At 40.8% G+C, this 21,478-nt stretch overlaps 1 protein-coding gene across 3 annotated transcripts in view; it reads left to right on the top strand.

The window, feature by feature from the left end:
• The window catches only part of galnt17 (polypeptide N-acetylgalactosaminyltransferase 17), a 416,470-nt gene extending 395,737 nt beyond the window's left edge, over positions 1-20,733 (top strand). For all 3 annotated transcript variants that reach the window (XM_060848468.1, XM_060848466.1, XM_060848469.1), the window contains exons 11-12: positions 17,409-17,576; positions 20,302-20,733. In XM_060848468.1, coding sequence (XP_060704451.1) covers positions 17,409-17,576; positions 20,302-20,445 — 312 coding nt within the window. In that variant the 3' untranslated portion in view covers positions 20,446-20,733. The remainder of the gene's footprint in view (positions 1-17,408; positions 17,577-20,301) is intronic.
• Positions 20,734-21,478: the final 745 nt, after the last annotated feature.

The raw sequence follows: 21,478 nt of genomic DNA on the forward strand, positions 1-21,478 counted from the left end.
TGGCTGTAAATCATTCTGAGGTCATGAAAAACATCAGAAAACAGCAAAACAGTCACATTGTTTTGTTTGCATTTCCAGTTGTTCAGTTATGTGCACTGGATTTTAAGGCTGAATGGGGATGTCTTCTAGTCTCGCACCACAACTGGAATAAACTAGCCATCACGAAATCAGCCACTTTTACAGATTCTCTTTTTCTCATTTTCAACATAACGGGTCTGAGAACGAGGAAAGACCTTAAAGAGGTTCATCACACAAAGAGGTGATGGGTTCTCTCATTGTCTCATTGAATTATGTAGACCATCTGTAGCATCAGTAGGCTGGTCCACAGTCACCACCTGCCCCATTATACCTTAAAGATGTTCTAAGCATTGTATGTGTACCTTGCATTTAGAGAATTCATCTTTAAAAGCAGTTAGATTGCTGTGGGTTTGCTAGCCATGTGCTATGTAGTTCTCCTATAGCACATGTTTCTACAGCACAAATTGGCTATAAAACATTTACTAAATTTAGACCAATATTGTAGAACTCAAACTTTCCTGACTTGTATTGGTGATAACACGATTCCAGCTCTATTTGTTTAAATGGTGCTGGTATTGCATGATTTTCTTATAAAGCGAGATTGCACGGGAACCAAACTACGGCGTTGTAAGAGACCTTCCTGTATACCTCCATAAATCAGCTTTTTTTTGTAGTGTTTACTTCATAATTTACAATATGTTTTACTGTATTAACTAAACTAACCCATGGGGCGAACTAATTATGGGCAAGTGATTGATAATTAAACTAATGGGGTCAATGATCAGAATCTTCCCCTCCCCGAGTTGAAATATCTAACACTAGGGAGCATGCATTTAAAGGTGAGAGGGAGAATGTTCAAAGGAGATGAGAGAGGCAGGTTTTGTTTTACACAGAGTGGTAGGAGTCTGGAACACACTTGCAGGGGTGGTGGTAGAGGCAGATATGTTAAGGACATTGAAGGGACTTTTAAAAGAAGACATAAATATGCAAAGAATGGTGTGATATGGCCCGAGGGCAGGCAGAGGGATTAGTTTAATTTGGCATCATGTTCAGCACAACATCATGGGCCAAAGGGTTTGTTCCTGTGCTGTTCAGTTCTAGGTTCTATTATCATTAAAATGACATGATGAGGCTGTTGTAGCATAATGATAGTGTCCCTGACATTGGACTAGGAGGCCCACATTCAAGTCCCATCTGTTACAGAGGTGTGTAATGATATCTCTGAGAAGTTGATTAAAGAAATAAAAATGACGTGACGATTAGCAATGGAAAATATTGAGACTAGAATTTGTGTCGTTTAAACAACTGTCTATAGAATTCATAAACCACCTTGTGTGCAAATTATGGAGAAAAGTGCTCATGATGTGATTGATCATGTGGAGCCAGCAAACAGAATTGTCAGTTCATAATCACATCAGCCCCGTGGAATCTTTCCTGACAGGTTGAAGAAGTGAACAGGTTCCAAATACAAACATTTGGTTGACATAATCACTACAGCACCCAAACATAGCAAGGCACATGGAAGGTGTGGTCTTCTGTGTGCACCCAGGAAGTGCCCAGCTTTCAATCAATTTTGCAATGCATATGGGTTCAATCCTGATGAAGGGCTTATACCCGAAACATCGACTCTCCTGCTCCTCAGATGCTGCCTCACCTGTTGTGCTTTTCCAGTGCCACACTTCTCAACATTTGGCAGAAGAGGCCAATGGCAGAGGTAGTACCTTACAGCAAGGGCAAATGCAGCCACAAAGTGTTGCCACCAAATCAAACAGCCCACAAACAAAGAGTATCTTCAAACTGCAATAAACATCATCTGGAATCCTGCCCACGTGAAGTGATCAACAAATCAGAATCTGGTAATGTGGTCAAAATACCACAAATGGTAAACATATGAAACAAAAGCAGAAATTGCTCAACAAACTCAACAGATCTGGCAGTATCTGTAGACACAAAACAGAATTACCATTTCAAGTCCAGTGACCTTCTTCAGGAATGTGAATTGTGATTAAAAATTGGACTAACAGAAGGTTACAATTAGAGCAGTCCAGGGTTCCAAAACCAGAGTTCCACAATTCACTGGAAGGTCTTAAGGAATGAAAGAACAAGTGCCAAGATGATTTGAACCACCCAAAATAGCCTGAGTAATGAGATCAGTCAATGAGAACAAGCATTGGCTAGAGTATGTCATAATAAACAAATCTGGAACAGCATCTGCAGACCGTAAACAAAAGACTTGGCAATACAAAAAGGACCATCAGATATTATCATTCATAACTGCAAAAAACAACCTCAAAACAAAGACTGACTCAACTATTGAGTTCGTTGGCATGAGATTATGTCTGACTGCAAGAGGTTTTATTGATACTAGAGTTCATGCTATTTAAAACTTGATGACTCTCTGGTACAGACATGGAAAAAAAATGTATCAGAATGTTATCTGTCCTTTATAGAACCTCATATGGTTCAACATTTTTGAGAAAAGGATGTGTACCTGCTTTTAATGGAATTTACCTTTAAGGACTCCATTTCATGTGCACATAATGTTCAACTCTACTGTGTAAAGCAGCTGGTTTGCTGTAATGTCTGCTTCATAACATGTGACATGTTTAACTGTTTTAAGTAAACTAACCCATGGAGTTAATCAATCCCTGATGAGCAATTAATTATGAGACAATTATCATTAACATGAGACTCGGTAGAGCTGCCAGCTCTCTCAAAAGTATCAAACTAAGTGCAGTGCAGACTCTTTGGAAAACCAATGGAAGAGCAAATCCAAAAACAAACCATTGTTCTTGGTTTTCTGCATTCCACCAACTGAGTACACAAGGGCATTATTTCAACCAAGGAACTTTACAGTTGACACTTACAGCAGTCTAAACTTTCTTTATTATATTTCAGCTTTTACTTCCTTGTGTGTGTGTTAATTGAAGGTAATTCCCCCAAACAAGTGATCTGATGCAAAAATGTTGAGTTAGTTGGCATGAGATTATGTCTGACTGCAGGAGGTTTTATTGATACTGGAGTTCATGCCATTTAAAACTTGATGACTCCCTGATACAGACATGGAAAAAAAATATGTAGCCAAAACACTCTCAGCTTTCAGCAACTGTACTGCAAGTCAATGATACTGTTAGTTTAATGAACTAGTTAACGGCTAAATGGATATGAGTTTGGAAGTCAAATGGTTTTAACAGCTTGCATCGTTTATCTTCAAAATGATAATCTCAATTTTTAATACTTGAGAATTACAAAATGGAAGTGTTCAATACCAGCACTTCATTTACACCACTAATTTCACAGACAGATGGAGCTTTTTACTTACATTTACAATGGGCTGGAAGTATTGGAAGATTTGTAGTGCTGTCAAAGGGACTGGGGACCCCACCTGCTACATTCACTTTGTTTCATGCAGCAGTGAAAACATTATCTACATGCAATTTGGGACCTAACAGCTTACCCATTTAAAACTAAATGCTTTTGTTTCAATCTGCAGTACTTAAGTAAATAGAGGCTAAATAGTCATCTTGGTGCAATGTTTGAGATTATTTTGGCTTTGTTTCAGTAATTCAGAGCTTGAAACTATTCCGTGATCCTTGCCAATGTCATTCAGGATTTGCTTGTAATGAGATGCAGTTGGAGCTAATTGCATCCAGCATCCCTTTCATTCCCTTCTTACACAAAAACATCAACTTGTCTTTTTTTCATTCTTTCATAGATTATGGATATCACTGGCAAGGCCACCATTTATTGCCTAATTTTAAGTGACTTGCTTGGCCATTTTGGAGGATAGTTAAGAGTTGACCATATTGCTGGAGTCACATGTAGGCCAGGCCAAGTCAGGACAGCAGATTTCCTTCCTTAAAGGGCATTAGTGAAAAGGTTGGATTTTTCCAAAATTGATGACAGTTGTCATGGTTACCATTACAGGGATTAGCATTATAGGAAACCAGACTTATTAATTACATTTAAATTTCACCATCTACTGTCATGGAATTTCCACACTGTTCCAAGATCTGGATTTCAGGATTACTAATCTAGTGGCATTGACCCTACACCAGTATCTCCCTGAAAGGAGGAAAGCACATGGGTTGGACTATAGTGAGAGGAGAGTAGTGAAAGCAAGAAGGTGATGCATAGATGATGGGGAAATGAGATGCAAGAAAGAGATTTCTGCATGAGTATACCTAATAGTTTCTCCCTCTCACTGTTCTCACCCTCTGTCATGTTTGGTGCAGTCTTAGAGAGAGCCATCTGTCATCACTCAGGGAAGAACATGCCTGTTCCTTGCTGCTTAGCTGTTGCCAACCTCCAGTTAGATGTTGTCTAGTACTACTTGTGAGAAAGTATGTGCTAGTAATCTCTTAATTGTGAGATCTATGTGCATGTAGGTAAGGTGGAGCTATGAAAGTAAAGTATGAGTTGTGATTGCTGGAAATTATTGATGGCTAAGTGAAGGGAACTAGTGGTGAAATGAGCACTGTGTGAGGTTACTATCTCCATTGTAAAGATATGGCATTTGAAGAAGAATTCACTGACGTTGGCCCTCACATAAGATCATTCAACTTTCTGAGGTATTCTATCCAGGTCATCGAGGCTGCATTGTTTGTATTGATAGGCTGTCTATCTGTCCCAACTACTTTCTCTGAAGTGCCTTCTATCTCCTTGTTTATGGAGAGAATTTTCTTTCCTGTTCAATTTCCTTAATGCTGGATCTGAGAACCTTGCAACATACTGTCTGACTATGATGTATTGTGCATAGTTTTAGTTTTAAATGTCTTCCCAACTATTTCTAGTATTTTCTGCAACCAGTATAGGCTCACTTTATGTGGCACAGGCTGCCTCTAAGTAATGCAAAGGACCTCCACTGAGCTATGCATCCACTCAACAATGCTTTTCGTCAGCAAGGAACAAAGGTTTTAAGCTGATTGCATTAGATGGAACAGACAGAGGTTAATTGTGCACTGTCTTTGCTGCACCAGTTTTTGAGAGCTGTCAGACTCCTCCCCATCTACTTGTTTAAATGCCATATGTGAGAAGATAAACATGGACCATCCATCAGCGTAACAATCATTGTTAATTAGTCAATCGTGTTAACTTTGCCATTAGCAAAATGAGCAAATGTCCTTGCCCTTCACCTTTTTGATCACGCAGCATTGCCGTTTGATGTGAAGGTCACTGCTTGTCACTGGCCACTCGGGTGTTTCCTTTCTTCCTGGTGGTGGAGTATAAATAAAGATTTACACACTTGTTGTTCTTCACTGCGTCTCACACCTGCACATACACAGCATGGGTGCTGGGTAAACTATAAGCACTACCACTGCTATGCAGTCGTGTGGGGGAAATAAAAAGAAAAAATATATAACCAGGAGATTTAGAATGTCCTGAGTTTAGGGGACTGACTCTGAAAAAGAGAAAAAAAATGAGTAAATGTCCTCTCCTGGGCTGTACTGAGAAAGGCAGTTATCAATATCAGGTAATGTAACTCACCTCAACCAAGGGGGTCAATTGGGATTCTTAATTGACTTGGATTCCCAAGAGATAGAGAAGGAAGAATTAACTAATATGTTGCTACCTGAAATAATTAAGTATTAAATAGAAAGAGTTGATGTTTGTTGAGGACTTTGGGAATGCACCTTTGAAAAAGCCAATACTCAATGTGCAAGATATTACTCCCATGGTACATGAGAATTGTTACACAATCACCAAAGGATAATTAAACACACTAACCAGTGTTCCTTTTAATTTTCTTACCAGCCATGTGGTCCTCCAAGGCCTGTTATTAGCAGTTACTTCTGAAACTGGTGTCAAAGCCATGTTTTGCATTGCAGATACCGATTGCTGTGTGTAGAACATTGGAGCAGCCGCATGCATACAGCTTAGAGAGAACGTTGAGGCTGACACCACAGATGACTTACTTAGTAACAGAGTTACACAGCATTTACAGCACAGAAACATGCCATCCAGCCCAATAGATCTGTGCAGGCGTTTATGTACAACATGAGCTCCTTCTACCTGACCTCATCTTCCGAAATAATTGAAATCCTTTAACTGCGTGTACTTAGTGAGACCATGTCTGCAACATGTGCATTTCAACTATATGAGATTTAAAATGCAAAGTTTACTATATTTTAAGGAACAATTAATGGAGTATTCTACAGTGGAAAGTATTAAATTAGTAGAAGTGGTACAGAAAAGAGGAGAAGACGTAGTAAATTATTCTTACTGTCCTCCTTTCCTGCCCATAATGGAGAAGGGTTTTTCATTTTCAACCTGTTTTTGAAACCCCATTTAAATTTTTTAGGGTTAAAACAATGTAGGATTTATAATGACATTCAGAACTTAGGGGAATAGTTCATAACACATACTCACATGCACATGCATTCAAGGAAGAAGGTAAGGGGAAAGGAAAGAAGAGATGTTGTGAACTCCAAATTACTTAAAATCGGTATTGTTTCATATGAATTTGAGTCCTGTCGATGTTCAAGTTATAATTCTTTCAGGGGGCAGCTCACACAAGTCATTTTCATCAGAGCTTAAACACAGATTACCTGTGAAGATGTAGTCTTTGTAAGCTGGGAATTGGCTAACCTCTCAGACAGGATACAGGTTGATTTTCAGGAATCAGATCCTTGAGAAATTTGAGATCAGGACAGAAATCTAGCTAAACTTGAAGATGCTTACTATTCAGACTGAAAAGTGACAGGCACGGCTGTATGGGACCAGTTTAGTTTGAGAAACTGGTCAGCATGAACGAGTTGGTCTGAACGGTGCCATATGACTCAATAACTCTACAAAGATGATTCAAACAAACCAGGTTAAAAGTCACACAACACCAGGTTATAATCCAACAGGGTTATTTGGAAGCACTAGCTTTCAGAGCGCTGCTCCTTCATCATGTGGTTGCGGATACTCCACAATCACCTGATGAAGGAGCAGGGTTCCGAAAGCTAGTGCTTCCAAATAAATCTATTGGACTATAACCTGGTGTTGTGTGACTTTTAACTTTGTACACCCCATTCCAACACCAGCATCTCCAAATCAAACAAGCCAGCAATTTCTGCTATGTTCCTGGTGTTCTGAGTTGAAACATTCAGCTCAAGAGGTGGACTTTGATGTTCCCTTAGAGAAACCACTTTGTTTTGCAGCCGGTAATTGTGGAGGAATGTGCACAAAGTCAAGTGATAATGGGTTTTGATGGTTTCCTTTATTCAGAACCTGCTGATGTAGACATCTTGTCTTTGTGTTCAAACAGCTGGAATCTTCATACAAGGCAGGATTATCACATTCCAAGAGGTAATGAGTTTACATTTTTCTTGGACATTGCCAAAAAGATGCAAATTGCTCATTCTCTGTTCAATAACAGTCATTTTAAAATCCAGCAAATGTCCATTAAAAATATAAACAAGATTATATAGTTTCACATAATAATAAAAAATAAGATCTCCCGCTGGGCATGAAATTCCTCCAAACATCAGAGAAAGAAATGAACTCTATTTCATTTTTCTAAATATGGTAAAGGGAAAGGGATACACATTCATTCTCTCACTCACTGTCAGTGGCAGCTCGCACACTTATTTGATGCAATCTCATGTCAGGTTCCCTGATAAGCGATGTTTCTGTGGATTGTGTAGGGTTTTATGGAGATCGATGGCTCTATTCTGTTCATTAGGAAACTGAGCTATAGGTTGCAGCCCAGACCTTTGGAGGGTCCTATGTTTAATTTAGAGGTGGATACACCCTGAACTGTGCTGGTGGCCTTTGTTCGGATGGTCAAAGCTCAGAAGAATATAATTTCCTTTTCCTGGGGTTTTGGGGAGTGGTTGGTTGGAAAGGTGCCTCCTATCAACCCAGCAACCCAGACCTCCAGAAGGCAGAACAGGAACACCTATTCAAGGGACTTAAATGAAACGGGTTCCCCAAGAGCACAGTTCTCTGATACTTACACAACAAACCTAAAGAAGAAAACACGACATGACCCGACACGACAGTGACCATATCATACATCAAGGACATATCAGAAATGAGTACCCAACTACCCATACCCCTGGGAATCTTAGTGGCCCATAAACCAGTAAACAGCTTTCACCAGCTCCTCACAAAGGTTAACGACCCGACACCCATTTCCAACAGGACAAACGTTACCTACAGATATCCTGCAAAGACTGTGAAAAGCACTACATAGAACAAACATACAAGTGCACAAGCATTAACTCACCACTGCCAGACATGGCCAGTACATGCTCAATTCCAAATACACAGGCAACAAAGGATAAGAATTCAGTTGGAACAATATAACCATCCTAGCACAGGCTAAACAGACACACCCGGAAGCATTCTTTGAAGCCTGGCACTGCAACTGGAACTCAATCAGTAAACACATTGAACTGGACCCTGTATACAAACCACTCAGTTACAGAACCAGAATTATCAAAAAGAAGCACATATTCCAAGTGGGATAGACTACCAACACTTTATCGAAGATGCACTGATGATGTCACTTAGCAAGGCAGAAAACACACCAGCTTGGCAAAGGAATCTACAACCTCATGCCTCCTATCTGTTGGAACACAACTACCCTCAGGGGGCTGCTGAGAGCCCTTGATACTGCACTATGACCTTTTAACCATGTGAGGCACCTTCCTCACTATCACATTGTCAATATGGGAGAAGGTTCTACTTATTCCAATTACTCACTCGGCCAGTGAGGATGTGGGCTTTGTTTCATTCACAACGTTTTGAGTGCTGAGTTAGTTCTCGAGAAAAGGGGTCTGCTAGCCTTAGTCTCAGCCAATTCTGCTCTAAGACTCCGACTGCCCTTTGACTCTTTGAGGTCTGAGGTCAGTCCTTGGAACTACCCCTTTTAGATCCTATTGCACTCTCATGCAGTCACTAAACCTTGTCTAGCCTTCAGTCCCTTTGCAGACCCTTGCTGAAGTGGGCCTTCCTAGCCACCCCCTTTTCCTTCCATGGGAGCCAGGCAGAGGCACCTTTCCTTGATGGGACTCACTATGTTCTGCTCAGTTCCTCCATATCCTCTCCTGAACCTATTGTCTTTGACAGCCTCCATTTTGGAGCTCTTCAGTTTCTATGGCACCTTGAGCACCATTTTGGTGCCCATCTGCTCTGGGCTTTTTTTTCTTAAAGTAATTCACAGGATGTGGGAGTTGCTGGCTAGGCCATGTTTATTGCTGCAAATGTGTTGCTGGTCAAAGCACAGCAGGTTAGGCAGCATCTCAGGAATAGAGAATTCGACGTTTCGAGCATAAGCCCTTCATATTCCTGATGAAGGGCTTATGCTCGAAACGTCGAATTCTCTATTCCTGAGATGCTGCCTAACCTGCTGTGCTTTGACCAGCAACACATTTGCAGCTGTGATCTCCAGCATCTGCAGACCTCATTTTTTACTAGGCCATGTTTATTGCCCATCTCTAATTGCCCAGAGGGCAGTTAAGAGTCAACTACATTGCTCTGGGTCTGGAGTCAAATGTAGGCCAGACCAGGTAAGGATGGCAGTTTCCTTACCTGAGGGACATTAGTGAGGTAGATTGCCTTTTCACCAAACTTATCGTTAGACCGTTAATTCCAAACTTTTTATTGACTGCAAATTCCACCAGATGCCATGGTACAATTTAAACTCAGGTCCCCAGAACATGTGCTGAATGTTGGAGTAATAGTCTACTGGTAACGCCCCTACTTGACTTGATTGCTGACCCATATCAAGTTGGAAGTCTATTCCCACTTCCTCAGGAGCTCAGCTGCAGATAAATTACCGTTGAAAGTGTAATCATTTAAACATGGAATTGGTTGACTTTGGAACGAGACACTGGGATTTTTCGGGAGTAATTTGCACCAAGTCAAGCAATAATGGATTTCAACTGTCTCCTTTGTTCAGAAATGGGTTCTTGTATTGGCTTGACAGGAATGTTAATAAAATGTATGGAGTGTAAGTTTGAGGAGGTGATAGGTTTGTTCTTGATCTGGTAATTGCAAATATTTCTGGAAGCAGACAACTTCTTTGGTAGCAGCCACATTAAAGTCCATTTAAAAAAATTAAACAAGACAATTTTGTCTCCAAAACAACAAGCCAATTTAGAATCCTACTGTGTGTAGGTTTACTCTGCATCTTCATACACCTTTATTTCTGCCTTTGGGGAACATTGAGGAAGTGTTGAATTGTATCATCAACACTCCTCCCATTGCCAATGAGAAGCTGGAGTTGAACCTGAAGCCAGAGCTGGTAGCACAGAGGTAAGGACCCCACCCACTGAGGGACAAATCCTCCTTGGGTACTGGCAATATCGTGGAGATGCCTGTGTAGGACTGGGGTGGACAAAGTCAGAAGTCATGACACCAGGTTATAGAACAACAGGTTAATTTGAAATCACAAGCTTTCAGAGCACTGCTCTTTCATCACTTGATGAAGGGGCTATGTTCAGAATGTTTGTGATTTCAAACAAATCAGTTAGACTATAACCTGGTGTCGTGCAGCGTCTGACATTGGCAACACCAATAGACAATGAATTAACACAATGCACAATTCTTTCCCATTGCTTTGTCTGCTGTTTTAATATAGATATTTAATTTGCATTGTGTGAACATCCAGGCAAATCATTGAAGCAGATGTGATCAATTGCAATTGTTAGTTTTGTATCTAACTGTAAACCAGCCGCAGAGTTGTAGAGCTGTACAGTTTGGAAACAAACCCTTCAGTCTAAATCATCAATGCCGACTAGATATCCTAACCTGTCTAATTCCATTTTCCGGCACTTGGCCCATATCCCTCTCTATCCTTCCTATTTATATACCCATCTAGATGCCTCTTAATTGTTGTAATTGTACCAGCCTCCACCACTTCCCCTGGCAGTTCAATCCACACACGCACCACCTTCTGCATGAAAAAAGTTGCCCTTTAGGTCCCTTTTAAATCTTGCCCCTCTCACCCTAAACCTATGTCCTTTAGACTTTCTCATCCCAGAGAAAAGACCTTGCCTATTTAGCCGATCCATGCCCCTCATGATTTTATAAACCTCTATAAGTTCGCCCCTCAGCCTCCGATGCTCCAGGGAAAACAGCTACAGTCTACGCAGCCTCTCCCTATAGGTTCAAATCCTCTAACCCTGGCAACATCTTGTAAATCTTTTCTGTACCCTTTCAAGTTTCTCAACATCCTTCCTATAGCAGGGAGACCAGAATTGCATATAATATTCCAATAAAGGACGAACCAATATCCTGTACAGCCGCAACATGACCTCCCAACTCCTGTACTCAATACTCTGACCAATAAAGGAAAGCATACCAAACGCCTTCTTCTCTATCCTATCCACCAAGGGGCTATGAACCTGCACTCCAAGGTATGTTTTTTCAACACACACCACCTCCCCAAACCCCCCCTCCCCAACCCAGGACACACAGTCGCTGGAAAACTTCATAAAATTACTGGATTGGTACCAGTTTATTCCTCAGTCATTTTCTTATAACACAATTATTCCAAAGGCTGTTTATGGGCCTGGCTACATGGAGGAGAGAGCTGGTCCAGCTATTCAAGATGATCACAGCACAGTAGGCCCATCCACTCCAGGCCAGCTGCATTTTCCTTTCATCTTTTTTCTTCTTATTCTTCTTTCCTTCATCTTCCTGACATCGTGGGGAGGCCAGAACGGAGTGGGGATCCTGGCTTTGGAAGCCCGATGTCTGGCATATTGGAAATGGTGGTGAGGTGTTGACTGCAGTGGTAGCACAGCAGGGTCTTCTGGCTGCAATAGGTCTGGAGCAGGGACCTTGCAGAGACCTTGCATAAGCCCTGATGCCGTATTTTCGACCCCAGGCAATGAAGATGAATGCAATTTAAGTACTTTCTTTTATTCGGTAGTACCTCAAAATGATGCTGGAATGTAGCAACAGAACACTTTTCACTGTTTCTCCCTAGATATATGTGATAATAAATCATTCATTTATTCATTCATTATGATAGAACATCATATGACATTCCTTAACACTAATTTAACTTGTAAGTGATTATACCATCATCGTAAAAGGTACATGTAAATTAATTAATTTTTTTTCAATTCAGGGCAGGCTCAATTAAGTCTGATTTATTTGTCCCACACAGAAAATTCTATTAAGAATTTAAAGAAAAAGCGTACACCTATACTGTGTCTTTCACAGCGAGATTGCCCGAAATATAACACAGCCAAATGTAATCTTGCAAGAGATCATTCTCTGCAGGTCAGACCAGACCTGGAAAAGTTCATCCAGTTTTTGTTCCCCTACCTAGTGCAGTGAGTTAGCAAAAGGACCAGAGGAAAGCTATGAGAATGATGCCTGGCTAGAGTTTCACTAGGTTCAAGAAATGTTGGTCTGTCCACATTAAAGTAGCATAGACTTCGAGCTAATCTGATTGAAGTGTATTCAATAGGTAGAGGCCTGGATACCTTGATGGATTGTTTCAGTTGTAGAATAACTTTTAGCACAGAAGAGAACTTTAGCATATAGGATTGAAAAGGATATAGGGTGCTAAGTTCAGCTCTGGGCAATGGCTGCTTTTCTGTAATGTTGTGGAGGAGCCAGTGTTGGACTGGGGTGAACAGACATAAAAAAACACACAACGCCAGGTCATGGTCCAACAAGTTTATTTGGAAGCACTATCTTTCGGAGTGCTACTTCTTCATCAACCACCTGATGAAGGAACAGTGCTCTGAAAGCTAGTGCTTCCAAATAAACCTGTTGGACTATAACCTGGTGGTGTGTGACTTTTAACCCTGCTTTCCTATAGCTCAGTTAAAGATGTGTATTCCAGGAGCAATGAAGATGATTTATTTTTAGGGGTCTGCTACTTCATGCTGCAGCTGATGCGCAAGCAGACAGTCCATTCGGTCGCTAGACTGCACCTTAATTCTTTGAGAATGATTACTTGAAAATATATATGCCAGAAGGAATATGGGGAAAACTGAATTGTAGTTCTGTAGCATATTCATTCCATTTGTTCTTGTACATCAAGAATACTACAGAGGTGCAAATTGTTGCTATGAAGATGTTCATGGTGGAACATTCTAATTGTTAGATTGATTGGTAGTGGATGCGCAGCCAGTAATTCACCACAGCCAATCTTCCTTTGGTAAAATGGGAGATGAATCAACGATGCACCTTCTGCAACAAAGTTGAATTTTACCTTTCTAGCATTCATCAGAATGCCTCGTGTACCTTTAACACTATAACTCCAGATCAATATATGCTTCTTCAACAGTACTGTCTGATAAATGCATCTCCGTCTTTCACAAATATTTAGCAATTTTATTTAATTATTTGTTTAGTTCTGAAAACAAAGTAGAGTGAACTTCTGTAGTATTTGCTTTAGACATCTTGAAAAGTTCATCACAATTTGAAAAGTCAATCGTACAGGTACTTACTTGTCTCAACAAGATGTGTATTTGTAGTCTCAAGTGTTCCTTATTTACTGGTGCTTCCCAAATTATTTCCCCACTGTAACCCAACTTTGAGGCTTGAAGATTATCATGACCTCTTGGTGAAACTTGGGAGAACACGTAGGGTGATGGGGGATTGTCAAGGAAGAGGCCTGAGAGAGTAAGCAGAGATGCAGGCTTGTCAGTTCAGAAGTCCCAGAGCAAACATTACTGCCAGGAAGCATGTGATCTCAAAATTTCAGCTTGCAGCCCCACTTGAAGCCTTGCCCAGCACCCATCCCCTCTACTTTGTGAAGCACTTTGTGAGGTAAAGTCAAGACTGTATCAACATGAAGCTTTGGAGAGAGTTTAGCAGAGTGTTAAATGCTCCGTTGCTGCCCTCTAATGCCCAATCACACACACTACAGAGATTGACTGATAAATGCAAGGAAGTCATTGTGTGTGTATATTCATGAAAGTTTAATTGGATGCAGCATATGCTGTTTTACGGCGAAATAGATTCTTTTGTCTGTCTGTAGCCTGGATTTTTAATCTATAAGTTAAAATTAAAATGTGACAGATGAGGACTGACCAAAATATCCTTGTCAGCAAAAGTTAAAGAAAGAGAAGAGTACACCTTTTGAGATGTTTCAGTGGTAAATTGTCCAGGGGAGGGGTTTGCTTCTTAAAATTTGAAATATTTTGTCCTATGGTAACTCACCCTGTTTTCACACAGAAATACTTTTTTTGCTGTTTAAGATATTATTTCTGTTCAATTCAGCTGGGACAGTGTGTGAATAGCTGTCTGGGAGCTCCCAGAGTGAACACTGAAGGATACCTGAGGGCAGACTTTGATTCTCAGTCATTTCTGCTACATTTGAAAAAATGCAGGGCCCTCTGCAATTGATATCTCAATGGTTAGCAACTTTCATCTTCCAGATTAAATTCAGCAGTTCCCAGCAGAACAAAGCAGTAGTCAGAGTATTTTTGAATTTTGCAGCTGGAAGGCAGTGTTTTAAAGGTCCAAAATATCTTAGCCAGATAAAGCAAGTAAGAAGTCTTTAGTTTCAGGGGCATTGTTTAGAAAGGAAGTGAGATATTTTTATGTACACCAAGGAAAAAAATCAGTCCACTGTTTTAGCTGTTCACTTATCTCATAAGTAACAGTTTTTTTAAACTTTATATTGGAAGAGCATTTATCAATTCCATTCAGCTTGCACACTGCTCTGTGCCAATCTGAGTTCCATTTGGCTTTATGTCTCAGCTGAAAGGTAGCAGCAACCTGCAGGATCAGAGCAAGCATCCAATGAAACTGGCTGACTGCACCTTGGCAACTTCAGAACTTTGAGTAGTGAGCACAGCCAAGAGGCAAGAACCCAGGCTGACTGCAGCATTCAGTAATGAAAAGCATTTTATTTGTTGAACAATTTCCAATGGCTCCTTTAAGGATGGCTGATACAACCGTTCAGGACCTGCTGCAACTACATGGAGCTTGTGAGAAGTAAGCTCCATCCATTTGTATCAGAATCTTGTTTTGAGGATCCTACAACCAGAATAGGATCTGTCTATCTGCTTTAATGGGGCTCATTTCAGACAAACAATAACATGGTAGCACTTGGGCCTGGGGAATATAGGCAGCAATTGGTTTAAACTCAGTGTTCAATTCCTGTCCGTCTGCTTTTCATGTGGAAATGAGTAGTGGTGCTCAATCCCATTGGTGTATTTCAGCATGGGTAAGCTAGTTGGGTCAATGATGTTTATCATCTTGTAGCATTGTAATCTTATGAACCAGAAGCAAACAGTAGAGATGAAAAGAGAATTTCATTGATCTCAATCCTCTTTTCTTTCCACCCTCCTGTACTTATTGACTGCTTGCTCAGACATTACTGCACAGGCAGAGGACTATCTCCTGTACCTTAGCTGTGGCTATTATTCACACATAAAATCTTGACAGTGAATAGCAGAAAATAATTCAATGTTGGGCTTTCACAGCCATCCCTGAGTCTAATGTTAACCAACATGACCAATTCCAGCAGGGGTCACTGGAAAGCAAGAAGGGAGAGAGTAAGGCCTTTTAAAGATCAGCAAGGCGGCCTTTGTGTGGAGCCGCAGGAAATGGGGGAGATACTAAATGAATACTGTGTTTACTGTGGAAAAGGATATGGAAGATATAGAATGTAAGGAAATAGATGGTGACATCTTGAAAAATGTCCATATTGCAGAGGAGGAAGTGCTGAATGTTTTGAAACATATAAAAGTGGATATATCCCCTGGACCTGATCAGATGTTGCCCAGAGGCCAGTAGGAAGATAGGGAAGTGATTGCTGGGCCCCTTGCTGAGATATTTGTATCAGCGATAGGCACAGGTGAGGTGCCGGAAGACTGGAGGTTGGCTAACGTGGTGCTACTGTTTAAGAAGGGTGGTAAGGACAAGTCAGGGAACTATAGACCAGTGAGCCTGACATTGATGGTGGGCAAGTTGTTGGAGGGAATCCTGAGGGACAGGACATACATGTATTTGGAAAGGCAAGGACTAATTAGGGATAGTCAACATGGCTTTGTGCATGGGAAATCATGTTTGAGTTTTTTGAAGAAGTAACTAAGAGGATTAATAAGGGCAGAGTGGTGGACATGATCTATATGGACTTCATTAAGACGCTCGACAAGGTTCCCCATGGAAGACTGATTAGCAAGGTTAGGTCTCATGGAATACAGGGAGAACTAGCCATTTGGATACAGAACTGGCTCAAAGGTAGAAGACAGAGGGTGGTGGTGAAGGGTTGTTTTTCAATCTGGAGATCTGTGACCAGTGGAGTGCCACAAGGAGCAGTGTTGTGTCCACTACGTTTTGTCATTTATCTAAACGATTTGGATGTGAGCACAAAAGGTACAGTTAGTAAGTTTGCAGATGACACCAAAATTGGAGGTGTAGTGGACAGTGAAGAAGGTTCCCTCAGATTACAACGGGATCTAGATCAGATGGGCCAATGGGCTGAGAAGTGGCAGATGGTGTTTAATTTAGATAAATGTGAGGTGCTTCATTTTGGGAAAGCAAATCTTAGCAGGACTTATACACTTAATGGTAAGGTCCTAGGGAGTGTTGCTGAACAAAGAGACCTTGAGGTGCAGGTTCATAGCTCCTTGAAAGTGGAGTCGCAGTTAGATAGCATAGTGAAGAAGACTTTTGGTATGCCTTCCTTTATTGGTCAGAGTATTGAGTACTTGAGGTAGGAGGTCATGTTATGGCTGTACAGGAGATTGGTTAGGCCACTTTTGGAATAATGCATGCAATCCTAGTCTCCTTCCTACTGGAATGATGTTGTGAAACCTGAAAGGGTTCAGAAAAGATGTACAAGGATATCGCCAGGGTTGGAGGATTTGAGCTACAGGGAGAGGTTGAATAGGCTGGGGCAGTTTTCCTTGGAGTGTTGGAGGCTGAGGGGTGACTTTATAGATGTTTATAAAATCATGAAGAACATGGATAGGATAAATCGACAGAGGGTGGTACGTGTGTGGAATGAGCTGTCAGAGGAAGTGGTGGAGGCTGGTACAATTATAACATTTAAAAGGCATCTGGATGGGTAGATAAATAGGAAGGATTAGGAGGGATATGGGCCGGGTGCTGACAGGTGGGGCTAGATTGGGTTGGGATATCTGGTCAGCATGGATGGGTTGGACTGAAGGGTCTATTTCTGTGCTGTATATCTCTATGACTCTAAGTAATTAGAACATGACTCTCCTTGTACCAGGAGCAAAAATTGAACGCAATCACAGTGTTGCTGTCTGCTGGCTCTACTGAGTTCAGTTTACCTGACAAATCTTGCTGTAATTTAGTTCAGCAAACCATAAAATTATCTCATTAAAGCACTGGAGGATTTTGGATATTAGTTATCTATTCAAAATGGAAAGTATGTTGCTGATAAGCGACAGCAGTTTTGCACCTTCCTGTTCCTACTGAAATTCATTGTTGTTATGTGCTTCTTTGGTCAGCTGGTGAGGTACACTACGGATAGATATCTGTACCTTGGGTCTCTGGGATCAACTGTCCTACTGCCAGACACACGTTGCCTAGTGGACAACAAGAAAAGTCGATTTCCTCAGCTCCTTGACTGCGAAAAAGTGAAAAACGTTTACCAGAAGTCCTGGCGTTTTGTACAGGTCAGTGATCTCCAGCATTAGGATTTTCTCCCTCAACTGCTGAAATATTGCCAATGTATAAATCTCATAATGAGTTTCTTTCAAAAATGGAGCTTTATTACACAGGCTAATGTTGGGACATCCAAATCAGAGGTACCTGCATCTGGACCTCTATCTGAGATGGTGCACCAGAAAATAATGACCTTAATTCTACAATCATCGGTCCACACCTGGACAGTATACTAGTGATTTTCTGAAGTTATGTGCTCTCAGAAAGCAGGACGATGTGGGTAGGGTGTTCAGGGATGTTGACAAGGATGAGTGTGGGAAAGACATAGAACATAGAACATAGAACAGTACAGCACAGAACAGGCCCTTCAGCCCTCGATGTTGTGCCGACCATTGATCCTCATGCATGCGCCCTCAAATTTCTGTGACCATATGCATGTCCAGCAGTCTCTTAAATGTCCCCAATGACCTTGCTTCCACAACTGCTGCTGGCAACGCATTGCATGCTCTCACAACTCTCTGTGTAAAGAACCCACCTCTGACATCCCCTCTATACTTTCCTCCAACCAGCTTAAAACTATGACCCCTTGTGTTAGCCATTTCTGCCCTGGGAAATAGATTCTGGCTATCGACTCTATCTATGCCTCTCATTATTTTGTATACCTCAATTAGGTCCCCCTCCTCCTCCTTTTCTCCAATGAAAAAAGTCCGAGCTCAGTCAACCTTTCCTCATAAGATAAGCCCGCCAGTCCAGGCACCATCCTGGTAAACCTCCTCTGAACCCTCTCCAAAGCGTCCACATCTTTCCTATGATAGGGTGACCAGAACTGGATGCAGTATTCCAAGTGCAGTCTAACCAAAGTTTTATAGAGCTGCAACAAGATCTCATGATGCTTAAACTCAATCCCCCTGTTAATGAAAGCCAAAATACCGTATGCTTTCTTAACAACCCTGTCCACTTGGGTGGCCATTTTAAGGGATCTATGTACCTGCACACCAAGATCCCTCTGTTCCTCCACACTGCCAAGAATCCTATCCTTAATCCTGTTACTCAGCGTTCAAATTTGACCTTCCAAAATGCATCACCTCGCATTTATCCAGATTGAACTCCATCTGCCACCTCTCAGCCTATCTTTGCATCCTGTCAATGTCCCGCTGCAGCCTACAACAGCCCTCTATACTGTCAATGACACCTCCAACCCTTGTGTCATCTGCAAACTTGCTGACCCATCCTTCAATCCCCTCATCCAAGTCATTAATAAAAATTGCAAACAGTAGAGGCCCAAGGACAGAGTCCTGTAGAACACCACTCACCACTGACGTCCATGCAGAATATTTTCCTTCTAATACCATTCACTGTCTTCTGTTGACCAGCAAATCTGTATCTAGACAGCTAAGTTCCCCTGTATCCCATTCCTCCTGACCTTCTGAATGAGCCTACCATGGGGAACCTTATCAAATGCCTTCTGAAGTCCATATACACCAAATCCTCAGCTCGACCCTCATCAACCTTTCTATTCACATCCTCAAAGAACTCGATAAGGTTTGTGAGGCATGACCTGCCCCTCACAAAGCCATGTTGACTGCATTTAATCAAGCCATGCTCTTCCAGATGGTCATAAATCCTATCCCTCAGAATCCTTTCTCAACACCTCGCACACGACAGACATCTTGCTAAAGTTGCTTCATGAGAGATTTTGCTCAGTGGCCCCAATATTCAAAGCTTTTTAAACATGGGCAAGTTAAGAATAATCCATTTCAGGGACACCCTCTTTAAAGCTCTGTCTTGGATTTTTCATCTCATAAGACAAGTAAAGAAAGCATAATTAGAGTGAGGGAAAATCTTAACAGTTTCTCAAAAACCAGTGAGTGCAGTTCCTATTTACTCAGTGTCTCTTTGTTGTAAAATCCTCTCACCCCATGATTCAACCTATTGAACTTTTGCTGAACTACTTGAATTGCAAGTATATCCTCCCATAGACCTGGTGATCAAAATTGCACACAGTGATGTAGATGTGGTCTCATTAAAGACCTGTGCTATCATTGAAAACCTTCCTTACTCCTGAACTCCAGCCCCTTGCAACTGTTCAGTGTGGTTGCCTGCTAACTTTTTGTATTCTTATTACAAGCTAATTCTCTCTGAACTTCAACATTTTATAAAATCCAAATTTTAAAAAAAAATTTTCTAATTATAATATTAAAGAGAAAATCTTCACATATCCGAATATTATAATTAAACTGTCACCTTGTTGCCTACTCACTTAGCCTGCCTATATCTTTTCTCCAGATCCTCTTTATCCTTCTCTCAGCTCAAATTTCCACGTGTTGGATCATTGCAGAATCACAGAAGTTACAACACTGAAGGAGGTCAGTCAGCTCCCCCATCATGCCTCAGCCAGTTTGTTAAATGAGCATCATTACCTCGTACATTTTGCTCATACCTATTACAATATTTCTATGCAAATAATTATCCAACACCCTCTTGAATCAGCAAATATAAATACATTCCTACGTAAATCTTTGTAGCTGAGGTCTTGGTGCTGATCCTTGTCACCCTAATCACAGGCAGTGACCCGAGGCAGGAATCGAACCCAGGTCCCTGGCACTGTGAGGCATCAGTGCTAACCACTGAGCCACCGTGCCACTCACAAATGGGGTCAGTTCAGTAACTGTCATGAGTAAAAAGGAATTTATTTCAATTTTCATTATTAAGTAAGTTTGTCTTGTGTCTCTTCAGAATGGATCAATCCTTAATCTGGAAACTGGCCGTTGTTTGGAGGTGGAGAATAGCAAAAAAACTGACTTTGGAATGGAGTTGGTTTTACAACAATGTTCAGGACAAAAATGGACAATTAAAAATGTCTTAAAGCAAGCGATCTAGCCATTGACTGGGATGATTCAAAGGAAGCTGGAATTCTTTGTACTGCAATAGCCTAGAAACTTTAAAACACTGTTATAGATTTTGACAAGTTTCAAGTCTCCAAGATCATTCGGGTGATTGACACAAATCCATACTGGATTATGTCTTCAGGCCAGGATTTAATTTTATTTTTATTTTTATTTTGGGATTTAAGAAAACAAATACCATTTTATTGAATGTTCTAATGTTATCAAATGAAAAGAAGTCTGTTGAAAAATATCTGTGCAATAAATTAAAATATTATCTGTGTTTGAAATTTGTATAGTACACACTGTAAAGTACCTTGGTTAAGGCTAACCATTGATACATGAGGCTAAATGAAATACGCACTGCTATTCTTTTTTGACAATCATGTATCAATATGTTTCATTTTAGATTTCATGTTGATATTCAGCCTTTGAAGATTGTATGATCTTAGCTTGGGCAGTTATCCCAATGTGCATGAATCCATAAGCGCTAAATTGCCTTGACATTTGAAACTAGTTTGTCATCAAGTACTAGTATAACATTCATCAACAAGAAATGCCACAAGGTGTATAAGAATGGAATGGAACTATTGCACTGATGCATTGTAGAGTGATCTGCAGTTGGGGTTACAGCACTTTGCTGAATCACTGCTGAGCTTGAGAGTTCTGCGTTGTTCCTCGCTGTGGTAAACATACTCTCAAAGTTCTCACTGTTTTCTCACCTTGATTAAACACATAAAGATTTAAAACAAAAAGAAGTAAATGTTGAAACTTGCCAACTATTGTCATTGGATACCATGGATCATCTTGTTACTGGAAAAATTTTGCAAAGGAGTAAAAGAGTAAGAATGGAACAATACAACAGAATTTAATTAAACAGGATCCTGTCTGGCACAGATTAAACAGGACAAAAACATGACATACAATAAGATTGACTTTGTCAGCAACAAACTAGGACTTGCTATAACTTTCGAAATACATTGCCAGCAATCTCCTTGTATCAGTATTGCATTTATTGTCTGTGTGTG

This window comes from Hemiscyllium ocellatum, chromosome 31 (assembly GCF_020745735.1).
Source record: "Hemiscyllium ocellatum isolate sHemOce1 chromosome 31, sHemOce1.pat.X.cur, whole genome shotgun sequence".
Taxonomy (NCBI): Eukaryota; Metazoa; Chordata; class Chondrichthyes; order Orectolobiformes; family Hemiscylliidae; genus Hemiscyllium; species Hemiscyllium ocellatum.